Source organism: Myotis daubentonii, chromosome 14 (genome assembly GCF_963259705.1).
Source record: "Myotis daubentonii chromosome 14, mMyoDau2.1, whole genome shotgun sequence".
In the NCBI taxonomy this organism is placed as follows: Eukaryota; Metazoa; Chordata; class Mammalia; order Chiroptera; family Vespertilionidae; genus Myotis; species Myotis daubentonii.
In genome coordinates this window covers 18235443-18253535 of record NC_081853.1, presented here as the reverse complement: position 1 = coordinate 18253535, position 18093 = coordinate 18235443, and the positions used below count along the sequence as shown (strand labels likewise).

Here is an 18093-nt window from a genome sequence, read left to right as displayed (position 1 = left end):
CCGCCCATCCCTGTAAATCCCCGCAGGCGAGGGCTCTTCCAAGTTCCCCACCCGGGGAGGGGGCGGCGGGGCCAGGGTGGCGCTGTGGGAGGCGGAGCCCGGAGGGGTGGCCAGGGCGCCTTATAAGAGCGCTATAGGAACCTGGCGAGGACCGCGCGGTGGGGGGCGGTGGCCCTGAGATGTCGCTGGTGTTGCTGAGTTTGGCTGCGCTGTGCCAGGGTGCCCAGCCCCCGGAGCCGGTAAGCTCCCCTTCGCGCCCCTTCCCCGCATTTCCATCCCTTGAGCCTGGAACTTGAAGTTGGCCAACCGGCCAGCTCGAGCCTTGTTAAGGCGTTTGCGGAGGGCCTTCTGGAGAGGGCAAGTCTGCACCCTGGGGTACCCCAACTTGTCCTGGTCAGGCGGCACCGGGCTTCCTGCTGCTTGGCCAGACAGACGGAGGTTCAAATGCCACCCTTTACTCTTAATCCAGTCATTTATGCTCATTGAACCTCCGTGTCCTCGTCTATAAAACAAAGGGTAACACCTAACTCACCAGAATCTAGTGAGGAACAGGAGGGCCTGCCGCAAAGAGCCCAGCACGCAGTAGGTGCTCAGCACTGTTACTGCTTGGGCTCTTGAAGCCTGCCTACCTTTGGGGGTGCAGGATCTGCTTCTCTATCACCACTCACTTTTGTCATGTTGATTCAGGCTGTGCTGAGATGCCTGGTCCCTGGAGCTGGTAAGGGCTGTCCTCTCCTGCATGAGTATCCTTTCTTCCCCAGTGCCTTGAACAGCTGAGGGAATGTTCTGCATCACTAAAAAGGAAAAAGCTCATTCGCAAAGTGTTTGAAATTATACCCCTGCCTTTTCAGCACAGCATGTCACATAAAAGCACGTAGTTGTGGAAAGACAAACCCACTCGGGCACCCTGATGTCTTCAGCTGCTGTCCTTGCCGCACCTGTCTCGGTCAGGCACCCCGTGGCCTTTTCCACTACAGGAAGGACGCATTGCCTCTGCGGTGGTTGCTATTAGGCCAACAGTTTGCTCTCTAACATACAGATCTGTTGCTTTGCTTCTTCCTACAACTTGTCCCACCAGCCTTTTGGTGACCGATTTGTTTTTAAATTTGTCTGACATTATCCCTTGGAGTTCAGCTTCAAAAGACAAAGGTGAGGGACTGACAATTGCACCTAAACCCAGATTACCCAAACCATCAAAAGTCTTGCCTTCTGTCTGATGCGGTGTTTGGAAATTTTGAGGTGAGAGAAATCAGCTCCTAGAGCCTGGTGGACCTATGGCATTGAGTCTTGTCACTAGTACTTGTTGCTGCCTAAAAGGTTCAGTATTTTATTCCAAAACCAAGCTACTAATTGTCTTTTCTTATTAAAAAATAAAAATAAAAAATGCCCTAGCCGGTTTTGCTCAGTGGATAGAACGTTGGCCTGCAGGCTGAAGGGCCCCAGGTTTGATTCTGGTCAAGGGCACATGTCCAGGTTGTGGGCTCACTCCCCAGGGGTTAGGAGGGACATGCAGGAGGCAGCTGATCAATGATTCTCTCTCATCATTGATGTTTCTTTCTCTCTCTCCCTCTCCTTCCTCTCTGAAATATATATATATATATATATATATATATATATATATATATATATATATATATATTTTTAATGAGCAGTTAACTCCAAGAGGATCAGGTACTGGCCTTCTTGGGCACCGATGATACATATTTATTTTTTAAAGTTCTTTTATTTTTTTTAAATATATTTTATTAATTTTCCACAGAGAGGAAGGAAGAGGGATAGAGAGTTAGAAACATCGATGAGAGAGAAACATCGATCAGCTGCCTCCTGCACATCCCCTACTGGGGACGTGCCCGCAACCCAGGTACATGCCCTTGACCGGAATCGAACCTGGCACCCTTCAGTCCGTAGGCCGACGCTCTATCCACCGAGCCAAACCGGTTTCGGCTAAAGTTCTTTTAAAAAGGTAACATGATGAGCTCACAGTTGCTTTATGACTTTGTAAATAACACAGATGAGTCTGTCCTTTTGTATTAGAAGAATATTTTCAAGAACTTGGGGAAGGTACCATGAACTGCATTCGTGGCATTCTTCTGTTCATCTTCTTAGCGTAGCCAGTTCTTAACCTGGGAAAATAAAAAGATACAATACGCTAGCTGGCCCTGAAAACCTATGGTTCAATGTTAGAGTGTGAAGCGGTCTTCGCGATGGCCCAGAGCCATCCCCTCCGGTCTTTAAGTGAGGCGATAAGCAGACTTCAGGACCTAGTATACTGATAGCTGACCCATGGTCCAGCATAGCCCACATGGGGCAGCTTAGTCTCCCCCAAACTGGGAAGGGGAGCCAGCCCAGCTTTTTTAATTTTTTTGAGCATTCGGCACTTGTATTTGCATTTAAGAAAAAAGCATAGTGTTTTGACTAATTTGGCTTGTGGTTTGCTGGTATTCAGCATGACACTTGGTTTCTTTCTCTCTTGCAGACGATTCAGTGTGGCTCTGAGAATGGTAGGTGACTGGGGAATGGGTATTTGGGGTTTTACATTGAAATTGAAAACACAGTTGGACTTATATGGGGCCCGAATCCAGGCAGTGGGTCATCAGAGGCCAGGCTTAGGGTGAACTATTGCTTTGTTAGCTGAAGCACATGCAGCCTCTCTCAGAGCTCCCAGTGTTTCAGATTGGGGGGGGGGGGGGGGCGGTGTCCTGGCCAGAACGACAACAAGAGGGGACAGGCAGGCCAGGAATGGCTGTGCAAGGTAGAAAGTGAGGTCTGCCACTCCTGGGAAGGAGAGCAAGTGCTGTGGGAGGGCGGTCACTTACACTTAGAAACAGGAAGCGAGTATTTTAGAGGAGTGTTTGAGAGTGTAGCGTTTGAAGACTGGGTGGATTTCTGTCCAAGAAATGTGGATGAAGAGGGCGAGCTGGAGGAGAGATGGTACCTGCAAAGACTAGAAAGTGGGAAGTATGTGGGCCAGCTGAATGGAGTCCAGGCTGAGGCATGGGGAAGGCAAGACTGATTCTAATAAACATGTCAAATACACTAAATACATACATGCACAGACACACAGAGGCACCTAGGGTGGTCCCAAGTGGTCTGTAGGTTGGGGCCAGGAGATTGCGTCAGTTAACACTGAAAAGTGTCAGGCTGCCTCAGCAGGGAGAAGCGATGGACTGTGAATGAGGGTTGGATCAGGGAGAGTCGCTTAGAGGAGATGGCGTTGAATTGGGCGAGGGAGGGGTGTGTCACGGGCAGTCTCCCCTCCTCCCAGGACCTTCTCCAGAGTGGATGGTCAGTCACACTCTGACCCCAGGAGACTTGAGGGACCTTCGAGTGGAACCTGTGGTAACGAAAAGCTCTTCAATTCTGATGAACATAAGCTGGGTACTCCGAGCAGATGGTAAGTTTGCATCAATCAAAGTTAAGGTAGAAATATGCAGACTATGTGATCCTTTACTTTTAACCCTAGACATATACCCAGAAGAATATATACATACATGCACCCAAAACTACAGACTAGAATGTTCATAGTAGCATTATTCATAACAGCCAAAAGATGGAAATGCCTGACTAGAATTGTAATCACAGATTGGAATCCAATAGAGCAATGAGCACGAACAAGCTGTGACAACACACAATGTGGATGAATCTCACAAATCCAAGAAGCCAGATTCAAAAGCATTTCTACGTTCATATCTGCATACATGCCTATCGCCGTGTGTACCATGATTCCATTAATAAAAATGCTGAACAAACAAAACTAAGGCAAGCAGTTGGGAGTCAGATAGTGGTTATGCTGGGCTGGGAGCGACTGAAAGGAAGCAGGAGGGACACTCCTGGGGTGTTTCCGACCTGGGTACTGGCTATCTGAGTGTGAACGCTCATCAGGTGGAGCCCTTCTGATCTGTGTGGCTCTCGGTGTGTAATGTCACACCTGAAGGAAGAAGACAAGTTGAGGACAGAGATGACTCTCCCAAGTTTAGGAAAAGTACCTCTTGGGTGGTGAGCATACAATATACAGATGATGTATTACAGAATTGTACACTTGAAATCTAAATCATTTTATTAACAAATGTCACCCCAATGAATTCAAGGAAAATTTAAGAGGGGGAAAAAGGAAAAGCACTGGCCTAGATGACTTCCCCACTTCTCAGTAGCTTGTGGAAATCCTGGCAGCCCCCCAAGGCAGCTTGTGATGAGCCAATTCCAGGGACCTAAAGGTCACGTCTGTGGTTCCACCCTAAATTCAGTTAAATTCCATTTGGCCAGGACTCTGGGAGTGCCAGGCACAGAGAGGTGCGTCAGCTATGGACATGGGCACAGGGACAGTGCTCGGAATCCCAGAAGGAGCTGTGAGTCGATGGGTGCCTGGAAGAGAGGAGGGCCCTGGTGAGGTCACTTTAAATTAGATGTTGCAATAACACGATTGGCCCCATACTTACCAGAGTGAGCTCTTGTATCTGTCAGCCGTTGCTATAGATATAAGTTGGGCCCTGAGGGAGCAAGCCCTGGAGAGGCAGATAGGAGAAAAGGGCACTCCAGGAAGAAGACTTGGCATGAATGAAAGTGCAGTCAGAGCAGGCATGGTTTGGTGATGACATTCTGGAAGGTTCTTCCTTCTGAAGAGACTCAGAATAGTGCAAGCTAGAGTCACCTTGTAGGTATCCTGTGAAATTCAGGCTTAGCTGTGATGAGGAAAGCATTTGGGCTTTGGAATCTGAATCCATATTCTACCCAATGAGCTTTGTGAGCTTAGGCAAATCTCCCTGAAATTCCCTGAATGTCATACACCCCATCAGTGAGCTGAGGACAACAATGGTGTCTACCTTTTAGGTCTGTTGTATGAAATGAGATGAGGCATGTACACTCTCAGCATCAAGCCGACCACATAATGGGTGCTAAATAACCAGCTGCTCTCGTCTCTCTCAGCCAGCATCCGCTTTCTGGAGGCCACCAAGATCTGTGTGTCAGGCAAAAGCAACGTCCAGTCCTACAGCTGCGTGAGGTGCAATTACACAGAGGCCTTCCAGACTCAGACCAGACCCTCTGGCGGCAAAGTAAGCACTTGGAGACACTTGTCCTTAAAACTAGGAAGGCCCTTTGCTAGGGTATATGGATGGAGTGCTGCACACACAGGCTGGTGAGCACCTGCAGCTTCCAGCCTGGAGCACGCTGTCTGGGTTCAAAGCCCGTTTTTGGGTGCCTTGGGCAAGTCAGCACCTCTCAGCCTCAGTTTCCCCATCAGCAAAGTGAGGGAGACTGAACTTATATTTTGGTTCTAAAATTTTACACTTTTTTGCTTCTGTGAGTTACACTGACAGATTGTATGGGGACCATTCCCTAGGTCAGGGGTGGGGAACCTTTTTTCTGCCAAGAGCCATTTGGGTATTTACATCATTCACAGGCCATATAAAATTACCAAGTTAAAACTTAGCCTGCTATATTTGGTCAAACATTTAATTAATTCACCCCCAACGCCTTGGCAGTGCCAGATTTCAAGGGCCTTATAGGGCCCGAGGCCTGACATTCCCCACTCCTGCTCTAAGTAGACACTGACTAGAGACCTAAGTTTCAGCAGTAGGCTAAGGAATGAAACTATGAATGAAAAGGCCACACAAAGGTACTATGTTCCTGTATTGCCATGTTTCAGAAATTTAGGGGTCCTTCCTTTGCCTTTCAGTGGACGTTTTCCTACATTGGTTTCTCTGTGGAGCTGAACACACAATATTTCATTGGGGCCCATAACATCCCCAATGCAAATATGAATGATGACAGCCCCTCATTGTCTGTGAACTTCACCTCACCAGGTAAACTTCCTCCGTCTTCTGTTATTCTGTCTTGCTGGGAGGCTTGCTCTGGGGATGTGGCCTGGTATAGGGAGGTCAGGGTACCCTGGACAAGACGTTTGGCCTTACCATGTCTTGTACTATGGACACCACAGTAACTGCACCTTAGAGCAGAGGGGGTAAAATTGGGGAAAAGCCCATTTCCGTGTGTCAGGCACTATGCTGAGCACTTGGATGCATCCTGTCACATAAGCCTCGAAGAGTCCTGAGGATGGGAAAGCTTTACAGGTGAAGACATTTCTCCAGGAACTTGGCCTGGGTCACACACACAGTAAGAGAGAAGCTGACATTCAAACTCTGGTCCTTGTTGGGCCATGCACTTTAGCCACTCTTTGTCACTGATGCAAAACGTTTGTTCCAGCCCTGGCCAGTGTGGCTCAGTTGGTTGAAGCATCATCCCATATACCAAAAGGTCATAGGTTCGATTCCCGGCCAGGATGTGTGTGGGAGGCAACTGATCAATGTTTCTTGCTCACATCAATGCCTCTCTCTCTCTCTCTCTCTCTCTCTCTCTCTCTAATTCTAAAATTTTTTTTTTAAAAAAAGGTAGATTGATATATTTGAAAATAACAAAATGTTTGTTCAAGTCTTGGCTTCCTAGCAGGCTGTGTTGTTTGAGAGCATACTGCAGGGTCTCTGAGGATGTACAGCCACCAGGTGTGTCCCTGAACTGTTGGTGCAGGCAGGTGGCACTGTGTTGAATGTTGGGTTCTTTCCCCTGCTTTACATCATTCCATCAGCTCCCCAGGGTCACACCTGCAATGTCACACACAGGGCTGGGGTTAGGATGAGACAGGATCATGGGTGAAGGTGCCAGCATGGTGTCTGGCTGCAGCAGTTCCCACAGCACCCCCATCTGGAATGGGTCACCTGTTCTGTACCCCACTCCTGCTCTGTCTCAGGTGAATTTCCGATCGTTGTTTTTTTGAGACTGTGGTCCAGGGTTTTCTTGGTGCCACACCTCTTACTACACAGCAGTTTCCAGCTTTCTTGATGAGAACAAACCTCATCTTAGACAATACAAATGTGTTTGTGTTGGAATGATTTTAAATTTATAGAAAAGTTGAAAAGATAGTTCGAAGAGTTTCCATTTACCCTTTAATGTTTCCCTTATCATTAACATCTCACATTACCATGGGACATAGGTCACAACTAATAAACCAACGTTTGTACATTTCTATTAACTAAGCTCCAGACTTTATTTGGATTTTGCCTGCTTTTCCATGAATGTCCTCTTGCTGTCCCGTCTCCTCTGGTCTGTGACAGCTTCTTAGTCTTTGTTCCTCGTGGCCTTAACAGTCTTGAGGAGTGCTGGTCAGGCGTCCGTATAATGTCCCCCATCTGAGGATACTCCAGGGGTGAGGCACCCTTCTCATGGCACCCCATCAGGGGTAGGTGACCTCCACACGCCATTGGTAGTGTTGACCTTTATCACTTGGTTAAGTGGCACCTGCCAGTCTTCTCCATGTAAATCTACTGTCTCCCCTTCCCAAATCTAGTTTTGGGAAACAAGTCACTATGTCTCCCCCACTTGGGATGGGAGTGTGTCATAGATTAAGCTCCACCACCAGGTAGGGGCAGTATTCACACGTTACCCAACCTCATTTTAAAGGCTGGTTTGAATCTTCTTGGGGGATCATAGATCCTGTTGTGATAAAGGCTGCATTTAAGTTAGACTATGGTTATCATTTCACGGGTAGATAATCTTCTGTTCAACAGTAAAATGTTCGTGTCCCACTTAAATCTGCTATCTTACCTCACATCTTGAATGTTCTGGCAATTCGTATGGGGTGTGGTGAGCATATATGTGTGTGTACTTGTTGGCAAGGGTGTGGAGCACAGATACCTTTTCTAAAATGTAAAAAGTTTCATTCAAATTTCCAGGCTGCCTAGACCATCTAATGAAATACAAAACCCAGTGCATCCAGGCAGGTAAGTGAATACAGCACTTGCTTTTGTTATTTGAAGGAACTCGTAACTTGAGCCAACAAGCTCAGCCCATCTTCCATGAGGAACGGAGGCGAGGGCAGGGGACTATGTATCCAAGCGGCTCAGGCAGTGAATGCTGAGCCGCCAGGGCTTTGCCCGCTGAATCCCGCAGCCAGTGTGTCCAGGAAGGACAGACCTGAGTGGGTTTATGTAGTAAGCAAGTCACAGAACCATGCCACACCCTGGTGACTGAACCACATTTTAGCTCCAACCACATATGGTGGTGCTGATCGAAGGCCCTTCCTGATTGGAGGGGAGTCTGTAAGCCCTTCCACCTGCTCAGGCACCTGTATCTCTGACCTGTGGCCGTGGGGCCCTGGGAACCTTCTGTGTGGATTAGCAAACATTCCTGGTTCGAGTACTAGCTGAAGCAGTGACCTGAAAGCATGTTCTCAACCTGTGTCCTCATAGGGGTCACCTCTTACATGCGAGGCCACTAGAACCTGCCCCTACCCTTTCAATTTTGAAATCAGCCCCTTCAGGACAAACAGTCCCAAGTGTCCAATTTCCAAAGATTGTAGGACTTGTTTAAATTTCTGGGTGATGTAGTGTGAGGATGCTCAAGAGGCTAGTGGTATTTAGCAGAATTGGTCCCTATCTTTTAGGCACCCCCATCCCACAAGGCATCCCTGTGTACCCTGTCAGGCTGAGCGGCACGTGGTCTCCTTGTTAGCAGATGTAGAGGACATTGCAGGTGTGAAGAGGTCTGAGGACCTTCAGCCAGTCCTGGAGCTGCTCCTAAAGACCGCCTGCGCCTGGGCCGGAAGTGGTCTCCTAGATGGGGAAACAATGCATGCTATTATACATCACCTTCCTGGAAATTAACCTCGTGCTGATTTGCAAGTCACATGAGTGAAACAACTATTTTCTTTCCATAGAGTAGACCTGAAAACTTGTATTTGTTTTTGTCAAGCCCTTTTTGGGGACTTAAATGAGGGAAGAGTTTGCAGCTTCATCCATGTGATTCTCTCTCCACTGATAGGAAGTCTGTGGGATCCAAACATCACAGCTTGTAAGAAGGATGAGAAGACGGTAGAAGTGAATTTTACAACCAGTCCCCTTGGAAACAAATACATGGCTATTATCCTAAATAAAAATGTGATTGGGTCTTTGAATTTGGAGGTACTCTCTCCCTTCCTTTCCTTACCACCACCCCATCCTCAAACCCAGCTTTCCTTACCTTGCTGAAGAGCAATGTGGACACTCTAGGATTCCTTTCTTTTGAGAGACCCCGGGCAGGACTGTTTCCTGTCCAAATGTGGTGGGTGTTTCTTATTCATTCAATAGAGAAAAACAAGTCCCTGGTGCTTCCCTGGAAATGTCCCTGTGAGCCTAAGTTGCAACCAAGGTAGAGGGTCCGACGCAGGAAATGAATCCATGTTCACATAGTCTGATGCACTGAAGGAGTTTGGGAAGAGTGGTTTCTTCACTGGCCGTCTTTGATCTACTCACTCACATGGCACATCGTTCTTGATTTTGTCTCCCTTCTCTGCACCAGAGCAAACTAACTCACGTGTCTGTCATGGTTCCAGTGACCCAGGAGAGTGAAGGTGCTGTGGTCCAGGTAAAGTTCAGTGATGACTCTGGGAGGGGAAGATTGTTTCTCCACTGTTAGTGGCTTTTGATGAGTCCTTTCAAAGTTGTAGTAGTGAGTTTGCATCCTGTGCATTTCTGCAGCTGTCACACATCAAGTGATGTTAATGGGAAATCCTTGGCTGGTCTAGGGGTGGGGAGGTCAGGAGGCTGACCTTACAGTTATGGCCCCTTTTGCTTTTATTCGTGGATGTTGACTTTCCAAAGGATTTTTGTTTTCATTTTCTGTTACAAAGCCTATGAGTAATTCTGAGACAAGAGTACCATTTATTTTCCCTAGCCTGTTTTAACTGCAAAATGAAGTAACAATGTGAAATGCCAAGACTTGGGTTCCTGATTAATGTACGAGCTTTGGAGGGCAACTTCCTGTCCTGACAGGCCTCAGTTTACTCAGGTGGAGGGGAGGAAGTTGGACGAGTAGATGCTCTCCGGTCCCATTCAAATCTGAGTTTATGATGTGGGGCTGTGGAGGGTCTCAGTGGGGCACAGCCACACCCAAGATAGGAGGAGCTTTTACTTCCCATTCCATGGAACATAAAGGCAGTGCCCTGCCCTGCCCTGCCAGAGGGAGCAGACGCCTGTCCGCACCCTTTTCCAGGGAACCAGACTTTCCTAGTCCCTTTCTTTCATGAAGTGGAAATTAATAGGAGCCCTGCTGCCGCTTGTTTGAGGAACTATTTGTGTATATATGGGATGTGACCTAACCCACATAGATATGGAAAGTAACATGTTAGCAACATGTACAAAGTTCAGGTTCAGACCCCAGGAGACTTAGAAGGTGCTTCAGTCTTGGGTCACTGGTTTGGAATTTAGGGCTTTGTCACTGAAGTGTGACCAAGGGGAAAATGTCGTATTACAAGGGGTGGGGGAGTGGGGACAGGGTTGAAACCAGAAAAAAAGGGGAGCGAAGTTTTGGTAGAAGTGGGAATTGTGCTGAGATTCTGCTCTGACACATGGTGGTACTTTCTGAGCCTCTCCTTTTCCCTCAGTTGACTCCGTATTTCCGCACCTGTGGCAACGACTGCATCCGTCGCAAAGGAACCGTTGTACTTTGTCCACAAACAGATACGTCCTTCCCTTTGGATAACAGTAAGTGCCCAGTCACTGTCACCAGATGATCAAAGAGGTTCAGGACATGAGGGCCACTGTCACCTCCCCGCCCCCCATCAGTATCACAGGATGCACATGGGGGTGGGACAGAGTCCCTGCCTGTGGATGCTAAACTAGCGGGCAGGGACAGATGTCAGAGCTGCCCAGAGCCTGCAGTTGGAATAAGAATGAAGGCTTTATTTATAAAATCACCCCAAGTCCTTTATGAAGCAGGATATATACAAGAAGGGGAAAAGTAAACAGTGCAAAATGGATGTTCAGACCCACAAGGATCTGCTGAAAAAAAGTCAAGAGCGTAACAGGACTGAGTGAATGAGAGAACGTGCACTTCCCTACATTTATCTTATTAGTCCCAGTGGCCCAGGCCTCCGCTGTGGCTGTAACTTGATGGGGTCACATGGCCAACATTTGGATAACAAATTAGGAATACTGGCACCAGAAGACACGCCTCATTGGAACGGAGAGCAGCATGTTCTGGAAAAGGTGCCTCCGGATTTAGAGATGTTAGTGCTTCCATTTACAGTTCTGGAATTAGCCCAAGAGTGGAGTCAACACTTGGAAGGTGTTCTTGAAATGCAGCCAAATCAACTGAAGACAACCCAGGTGTTGAACAGTCCTGAATGTGTGGCCGCAGTGACTGTGGGTTCTGAGCACATCTGTGTGCCTGAGCTGGCCTGGTCCTTGGCATTCCGTGCGGGGTGGCAATATCCCCCACCTATCCAAGTCTTACAATACAGCCTTTAAAAATGCCGTCTCTGTTTACCAGATATTAAGTATCTGTGCCCAGAATAACATTAATTTGTCAAAGAACAACAACAACAAAAAATGAATGTGAACTCTGGTTACCACGGTGTAAACACGGAGTGGGAAGCCAAAGTGATCTGAGAGGACTGTTCTCCGCCTCCTCCCATATCCCTCTTGAGAACTGAGTGAAAGATGTGGACACTAGGAAAACATACCATTCTGCAGACTGAGAGATCTAGTGGCCCTTGGTTTTAAAGGGGTCTAAACTTCTGCAAAGTATAGAGTAATAATCTTGGTTTCCAAACATGAGGTCATTTGATTTGGTTTTGTTTCTGCAGGCAGAAGCATGCTCAGTGGCTGGCTGCCTCTCCTCCTCCTGGCCCCACTGGCAGCCACGGGGATGCTGGCGGCTGGGACCTGTCTCATGCGGAGGCATGGTAAGGGCAATAATGCTGTGCTTTCAAGAAACCTGGGTGAAGAAATAACACTTTGAATGTTTTTAAAGGAGATTCCTCTAGAGGCCATCCCATTTTGGCACTGAACAAGAGTCAGATAGCATTTACTTAATGCCTAGAGCTCTCCTAAAAAGACTGACATAACGATTGGTTAAAACTGCTGAGCTAAAGCAGGGATTGAATCTCCAAACCTGTGGCTATCATCTGTTTTATTTTTACCATTGAGGCATGGACAGGTACTGAAAAGGGCAAAGACAGCTAATAAGGAATGGCACTGTACCTGTGGTAGGTCCTCTCTAGTTCCTATCCTATATAATAAAAGAGAAACATCCAAATTAACCGTCCCTCTGCTACGCTCAAGCCACACCAGCAAATCCATGCCTACCAGCCAATCAGGAGCGAGTATGCAAATTAACCAAACTAAGATGGCAGCGGCCATGGAGCTGGAGTGAGCAGGAGACTTGGGTTGCCCCCGGCGATGGAGGAAGCCAAGCCCTCAGCTCCACTCAAGGCTACAAAGTTTCAATTATAGAAGATAAATAAATCCCAGAAAAAAAGAAAAAAGAAAAAAAGGAGAGGCTGGGAGTTTGGGTGGCCGGGGGGCGTGGCCAGCCTGAAAACGGCCATCAGCCCCTCACCCAGGATGGCCAGGCACCCCAACGGGACCCCCACCCTGATCAGGGACACCTTTCAGGGCAAACCAGTTGGTCCCCACCTGTTCACCAGGCCTCTATCCTATATAATAAAAGGGTAATATGCAAATTGACCCTAACAGCAGAACTACTGGGAATGACTGGTCACTATGACACACACTGACCACCAGGGGGCAGACGCTCAATGCAGGAGCTGCCCCCTGGTGGTCAGTGCTCAGCCACAAGCCAGGCTGACGGCTGCCAGCACAGTGGTGGTGGCGGGAGCCTCTCCTGCCTCCTCAGCAGCACTAAGGATGTCCGATTGCAGCTTAGGCCTGCTCCCTGCTGGCAAGTGGACATCTCCCGAGGGCTCCTGGGCTGCCAGAGGGATGTCTGACTGCCAGCTTAGGCCCGATCCCCTGGGGAGCGGGCCTAAGCCAGCAGGTGGACATCCCCTGTGGGGTCCCAGACTGCAAGAGGGCACAGGTCGGGCTGAGGAACTCCCCCCCCCCAGTGCACAAATTTTTGTGCACCGGGCCTCTAGTTTTTAAAAATAATTCTTATAAGGCATAAGAACAGTGGTAACTTGGATTCATATATTCTAAGGGCCTTGCCAACATTAAAATATTGAGGACTGACTATAGAAACCCGAGTAAAAAGACACCCAGCTAGAGGGTGGTACACTGAAAGAAGAGAAAATAAAGGCAGTCTGTGTCTCATCACAGATAACGTAGATAAAACAAGCTTAATCTCATGATCTAAGCTAAGAAGACTGTGGAACTAGGACCTCGGGAATACTTGTACTTAGAAGATATTGTGTGGCCTGAATTAGCTATAGTACTTTCAAAGATGGTTTCTGTTCTATAGCACACATAGGGCAGCTTTTCAGTTACATTCCAGCTGAAAGGGGCGCCACTTAACCCTATGGAACTATAAAGAAACTCTACCACCTGCTGGTAGAAAATGGAATTACTACTGAATTGACCCAAAAACGTGAAGGGCAGAGGCCAGGATGTTCCTGTTTATACAGTATATGGTACTAACAATACTACAGTTACAACAACCCACCTAAAACAGAATACCTCAAACCTTTGAATTTACCTGAAAAGGTATGGCTTGACTAAGAGACTGATTTAGTAATAAGGACTTACAAAATACAGCTTTTACAACATCTTCATAGCAAAAGCCTGCCATTTGCTACTTATAGATAACAAATGTTTTTCTCTCTCCACAGAAAGGATCAAGACTTCCTTCCCCACCACCACGCTACTGCCCCCCATTAAGGTTCTTGTGGTTTACCCACCCGAAATATGTTTCCATCACACAGTTTGTTACTTCACTGAATTTCTTCAGAACCACTGCAGAAGTGAGGTTATCCTTGACAAGTGGCAGAGGAAGAAAATAGCCGAGATGGGTCTGGTGCAGTGGCTCACCACTCAGAAGAAAGCCGCGGAAAAAGTAATTTTCCTTCTTTCCAATGATGTCAACACTGTGTGTGATGGTACCTGTGGCAAGAGCAAGGGCAGCCCCGGTGAGAACTCCCAAGACCTGTTCCCCCTGGCCTTTAACCTCTTCTGCAGCGACCTGAGGAGCCAGACTCATCTGCACAAATACATGGTGGTCTACTTTAGAGAGGCTGATATCAAAGACGATTACAATGCCCTCAACGTCTGCCCCAAGTACCGTCTCATGAAGGATGCTGGCGCGTTCTGCACAGAACTGTACCATGCCGAGCAGCACGTGTCGGTGGGGAAAAGGCTGCGAGCCTGCCACAGCTGCTCCTCCATGTAGCCCACCCACGAGAAGCGAGAACTTGAAGCCTTCATACCACTCCGGTTAGAAAAGCTTCTGTGTTGGTTCTGGAGTTTACTGTATAGGCTACTTGTAGGGCGGATTGTATGTATATAACTGCTTTAGTAATAGGGAGGACTCATAACAGAACGTATACGCCTTAGTCTGGTAATTAACAATTTTATGCCACTAGTTACAAATATTACTAACTACTGTAGTACTAACTGAAGAATGGAAACTACATTTATAATTATAAAGCTAAATCAATTTAGTTATAACTAAAAATAATAGTTATAAAATGAAACCGTACCATCTGACAATGCAACGAGAAGGCCTCTTCCAGCTGAACGTCCAGTCTTGAATAGTCCCTGCCCTGCATTGTAGGCAGACATGTTTAGCTTTGTAACGTGCCAAGATTAATTAATGAATGCCAAATTTAGTAAGCCCTAATTCACTCAATAATTTCTTAGCTAAAAACTCGCTCTCACACACATCTTTATTTTTAACAAAAATAGGAACAACAGGCTGAACCATCTTTGCTGACCAGACGACCTAGTATATTTGTACTAGGCATTTGGCATTTTCATAGGACCTTCCCTCTCTGAACTAGGTTCATGTCCTATTTGCCTCTTGTACAGGTGACTTTCACATGAACACCAAAATATACTTGCAGACCTGTTGTCTACTTCTGTCCAGTTACCTATTAGAGGTCACCGTCAGAGTTCAGTTTCTTGATTAGGTAAATTTTTGTGTTTAGAACAAAAATAATTCCTATTATGTTGGAAGACAGCCCTCTTGAAGTAATTAATCTTATGAGTTTATTATAATGGCTTACTTAGGTAAAAACAAACTACTATGGAGTTACAGAATACAAGAGTTATATGGTATTTTGAGCCTTCTAACTTTTTAATTTTCCTAAAAGCATCTTTTTTACTCCAGGTCACCAAAAGGTTATGTATGTTAGTATATGTATTTTTCTGGGAATGCCTGTCCTTTCACACAGCACAATACTAAATCTGCTCCAGAATGTGGACCAGTTTCAGGTAGATGACTGCTAAAATGTATTTGTTGAGTATTCTAATACATGTCCTAAGAATAAAATAAAAACCAAAGTGCATAAGCATAGAGTGAAATCTCACCGTGTCCAACTTCACCAGCAGATACTTAGTAATGACTCAGGCAATATGTTTAATGTGGCAAAAGTCCCTTATTTGTCAAGATTAATCTTCATGGTGCTTTAAAGTGCTGGTGAAAAAAGACGGGACATGGCTATGTCAAAACTCGGACCAGAAGCCAACTTCCTCTGAATCAACATCTACCAGTTATAAGAGCAATATACTATTACATGAAAAACTATTGCAAACAGAAATAGCCCTGGCCCCTGTGACTCGGTTGAGCGTCGTCCCATGCACCGAAAGGTCACTGATTCGATTCCCAGCTGGGGAACATGCCCAGGTTGCAGGCTCAATTCCTGATTGAGGTGCATTCAGGAGGTAACTGATAGATGTCTCTCTCACACTGGTCTCTCTCTCCTTCCTTCCTCTCTGAAATTAATAAACATATTAAAAACAAACAAAAAATTATATTTTTGGAACTAGATAGCTAATACTAAATTGTGTTGAAACAGCTCAGAAACATAAAATCTTATGTAATTATTGTTTAAAAATTTTTAAGTCAAAGAACATACAATTTTCAAATTGAAGGCATACAATCCAAATAGTACTAGCAGGTTACATTTTGTTATACCCCTGTTCCTAACCTACTGGGCAGATACATAGGATACTCTTACTAATGCAAAATGCTCTGTTACCAGCACTGCTCCATGTCTTAACACTTATTACCATCCTCATTCTATACTAGAGGCCAGGAGCATGAAATTCATGTGGAGGTACCATCTCTAGGCCTGGCCTGCAATCAGGCCCATCTTCCCTGGCTGCCCGCAGCCAGCCCCGCCCCCCGCTGCCACCCACGCCTGGTTCCCCGTCTGAGAGGTTAGCCTGCTCCCGCCAGCCCTGCTCCTGCTGTGGGTTGCTCTCTGTATGTGGGGTGGGGGCCTTGGCCTGGCGCCAGCGGTGTCCCCTGCCACCCACCCCCAGTTCCCCGTTCACCATTGGGTGATTGGAGCCTGCTGGCCAGGGAAAGGGACCGAGAGGTGGTCAGTGCATCTCATAGTGACTGGTCGAGCGGTCATCTGGTAGTTCCACCATTAGGGTCAATTTGCATATTACCATTTTATTATATAGGAATCCACTCTTATTCACCCCTTAACTGTCCCTACGTGTCTTTGCCCCAGTCCCACCTCCAGTTCTTTTTTTTTTCTCTTTTAACTTGTTTTTTTTTTTTAATTAAATCTTTATTGTTCAGATTATTACATTTGTTCCTTTTTTTCCCCCCCATAACTCCCCTCCTCTCAGTTCCCTCCCTACCCTCCGCCCTCACTCCCCACCCACTGTCCTCATCCATAGGTGCACGATTTTTGTCCAGTCTCTTCCCACATCTCCCACACCCCTTTGCCCCGCAAGAATAGTCAGTCCATTCCCTTTCTATGTCCCTGATTCTATTATAATCAACAGTTTATTCTGTTCATCAGATTATTTATTCACTTGATTCTTAGATTCACTTGTTGATAGATGCATATTTGTTGTTCATAATTTGTATCTTTACCTTTTTCTTCCTCTTCCTCTTCCTCTTCTTAAAGGATACCTTTCAGCATTTCATATAATCCTGGTTTGGTGGTGATGAACTCCTTTAGCTTTTCCTTATCTGTGAAGCTCTTTATCTGACCTTCAATTCTGAATGATAGCTTTGCTGGATAAAGTAATCTTGGTTGTAGGTTCTTGGTATTCATCACTTTGAATATTTCTTGCCACTCCCTTCTGGCCTGCAAAGTTTCTGTTGAGAAATCAGCTGACAGTCGTATGGGTATTCCCTTGTAGGTAACTGAGTTTCTTTCTCTTGCTGTTTTTAAGATTCTCTCTTTATCTTTTGCTCTTGGCATTTTAATGATGATGTGTCTTGGTGTGGTCCTCTTTGGATTCCTTTTGTTTGGGGTTCTCCGCGCTTCTTGGACCTGTAAGTCCATTTCTTTCACCAGGTGGGGGAAGTTTTCTGTCATTATTTCTTCAAATAGGTTTTCAATATCTTGCTCTCTCTCATCTTCTGGCACCCCTATAATTCTGATGTTGGTACGCTTGAAGCTGTCCCAGAGGCTCCTTACACTATCCTCGCATTTTTGGATTCTTTTTTCATTTTGCTTTTCCGGTTGGATGTTTTTTGCTTCCTCGCATTTCAAATCATTGACTTGATTCTTGCGCTCCTCTGGTCTGCTGTCGGGCGTCTGTATAATATTCGTTATTTCAGTCCGTGTGTGCTTAATTTCTAGTTGGTTCCCCAATATAAGATCGAGGGTCTTATTAGTTTTCGTGTAGATCTCATTAAGTTTATCGGCAGCTTCTAAACAGTTCTTGAGAGACCTTAAAAGTGTGGTTCTGAACTCTATTTCTTCCATTGACAATTTTGTCCTGTTTCTTTGTCTCCGCATTTTGTTATGCTTCCTTGGTGCACCCCCTAGTGGTCTTTGTTCGCAGTCTTATAGATAAATCTTGATTACTGTAGCTAATTCCAGGGAGGGTTTGACCTCCAGGCCAAGTGGCTATGAGATTCAGCTGTGTCAGCGGTGAGAGAACTTCTGTCCTCTAGGGAGGTGCTAATCTAGCCTTTGCCTGAGGCTATCCAGCAAATGCCTCTGTGCAGGGCTTGGGCAGGGCGGGTCGAACAGGATCAACAGCGTGGGCCGGAGAGAGCAGTTATGGCGGCTCTCAGTCCTGTCCCAAGGGGCTCTGCCTCTCTGAGTCCCAGCACCCGCTGCAAAGCTCGGAGAGAAAGCTGCACTCGCTCTGACCGAAGCCAGACAGTCCCGCTTCTCCCGCCTGAGTCTGG

The 18093-nt window shown here is 46.5% G+C and overlaps 1 protein-coding gene across 2 annotated transcripts; it reads left to right on the top strand.

The window, feature by feature from the left end:
* The first annotated feature begins 41 nt into the window (after window positions 1-41).
* IL17RB (interleukin 17 receptor B) lies at window positions 42-15274 on the top strand. Of its 2 annotated transcripts, XM_059663277.1 has the most exons (11): window positions 42-239; window positions 2477-2501; window positions 3266-3394; window positions 4924-5051; window positions 5675-5801; window positions 7725-7772; window positions 8812-8951; window positions 9328-9393; window positions 10412-10511; window positions 11615-11713; window positions 13598-15274. In XM_059663277.1, exons 1-11 carry the CDS (start codon window positions 180-182, stop codon window positions 14152-14154), a joined length of 1479 nt encoding a protein of 492 aa, XP_059519260.1. In that variant the 5' UTR covers window positions 42-179; the 3' UTR covers window positions 14155-15274. The 2 variants fall into 2 exon arrangements, with proteins under 2 accessions (XP_059519260.1, XP_059519261.1); XM_059663278.1 differs by lacking the exon at window positions 11615-11713.
* Window positions 15275-18093: the final 2819 nt, after the last annotated feature.

What these genes read in the sequence shown, in the direction of transcription:
- IL17RB (XM_059663277.1), top strand. Translation starts at nt 180, where the DNA reads ATGTCGCTGGTGTTGCTGAGTTTGGCTGCGCTGTGCCAGGGTGCCCAG. An exon ending in CCAGACCCTCTGGCGGCAAA is followed by an intron (nt 5,052 to 5,674) that starts GTAAGCACTTGG and finishes TTTGCCTTTCAG; the next exon opens with TGGACGTTTTCCTACATTGG. An exon ending in TGTGAACTTCACCTCACCAG is followed by an intron (nt 5,802 to 7,724) that starts GTAAACTTCCTC and finishes TCAAATTTCCAG; the next exon opens with GCTGCCTAGACCATCTAATG.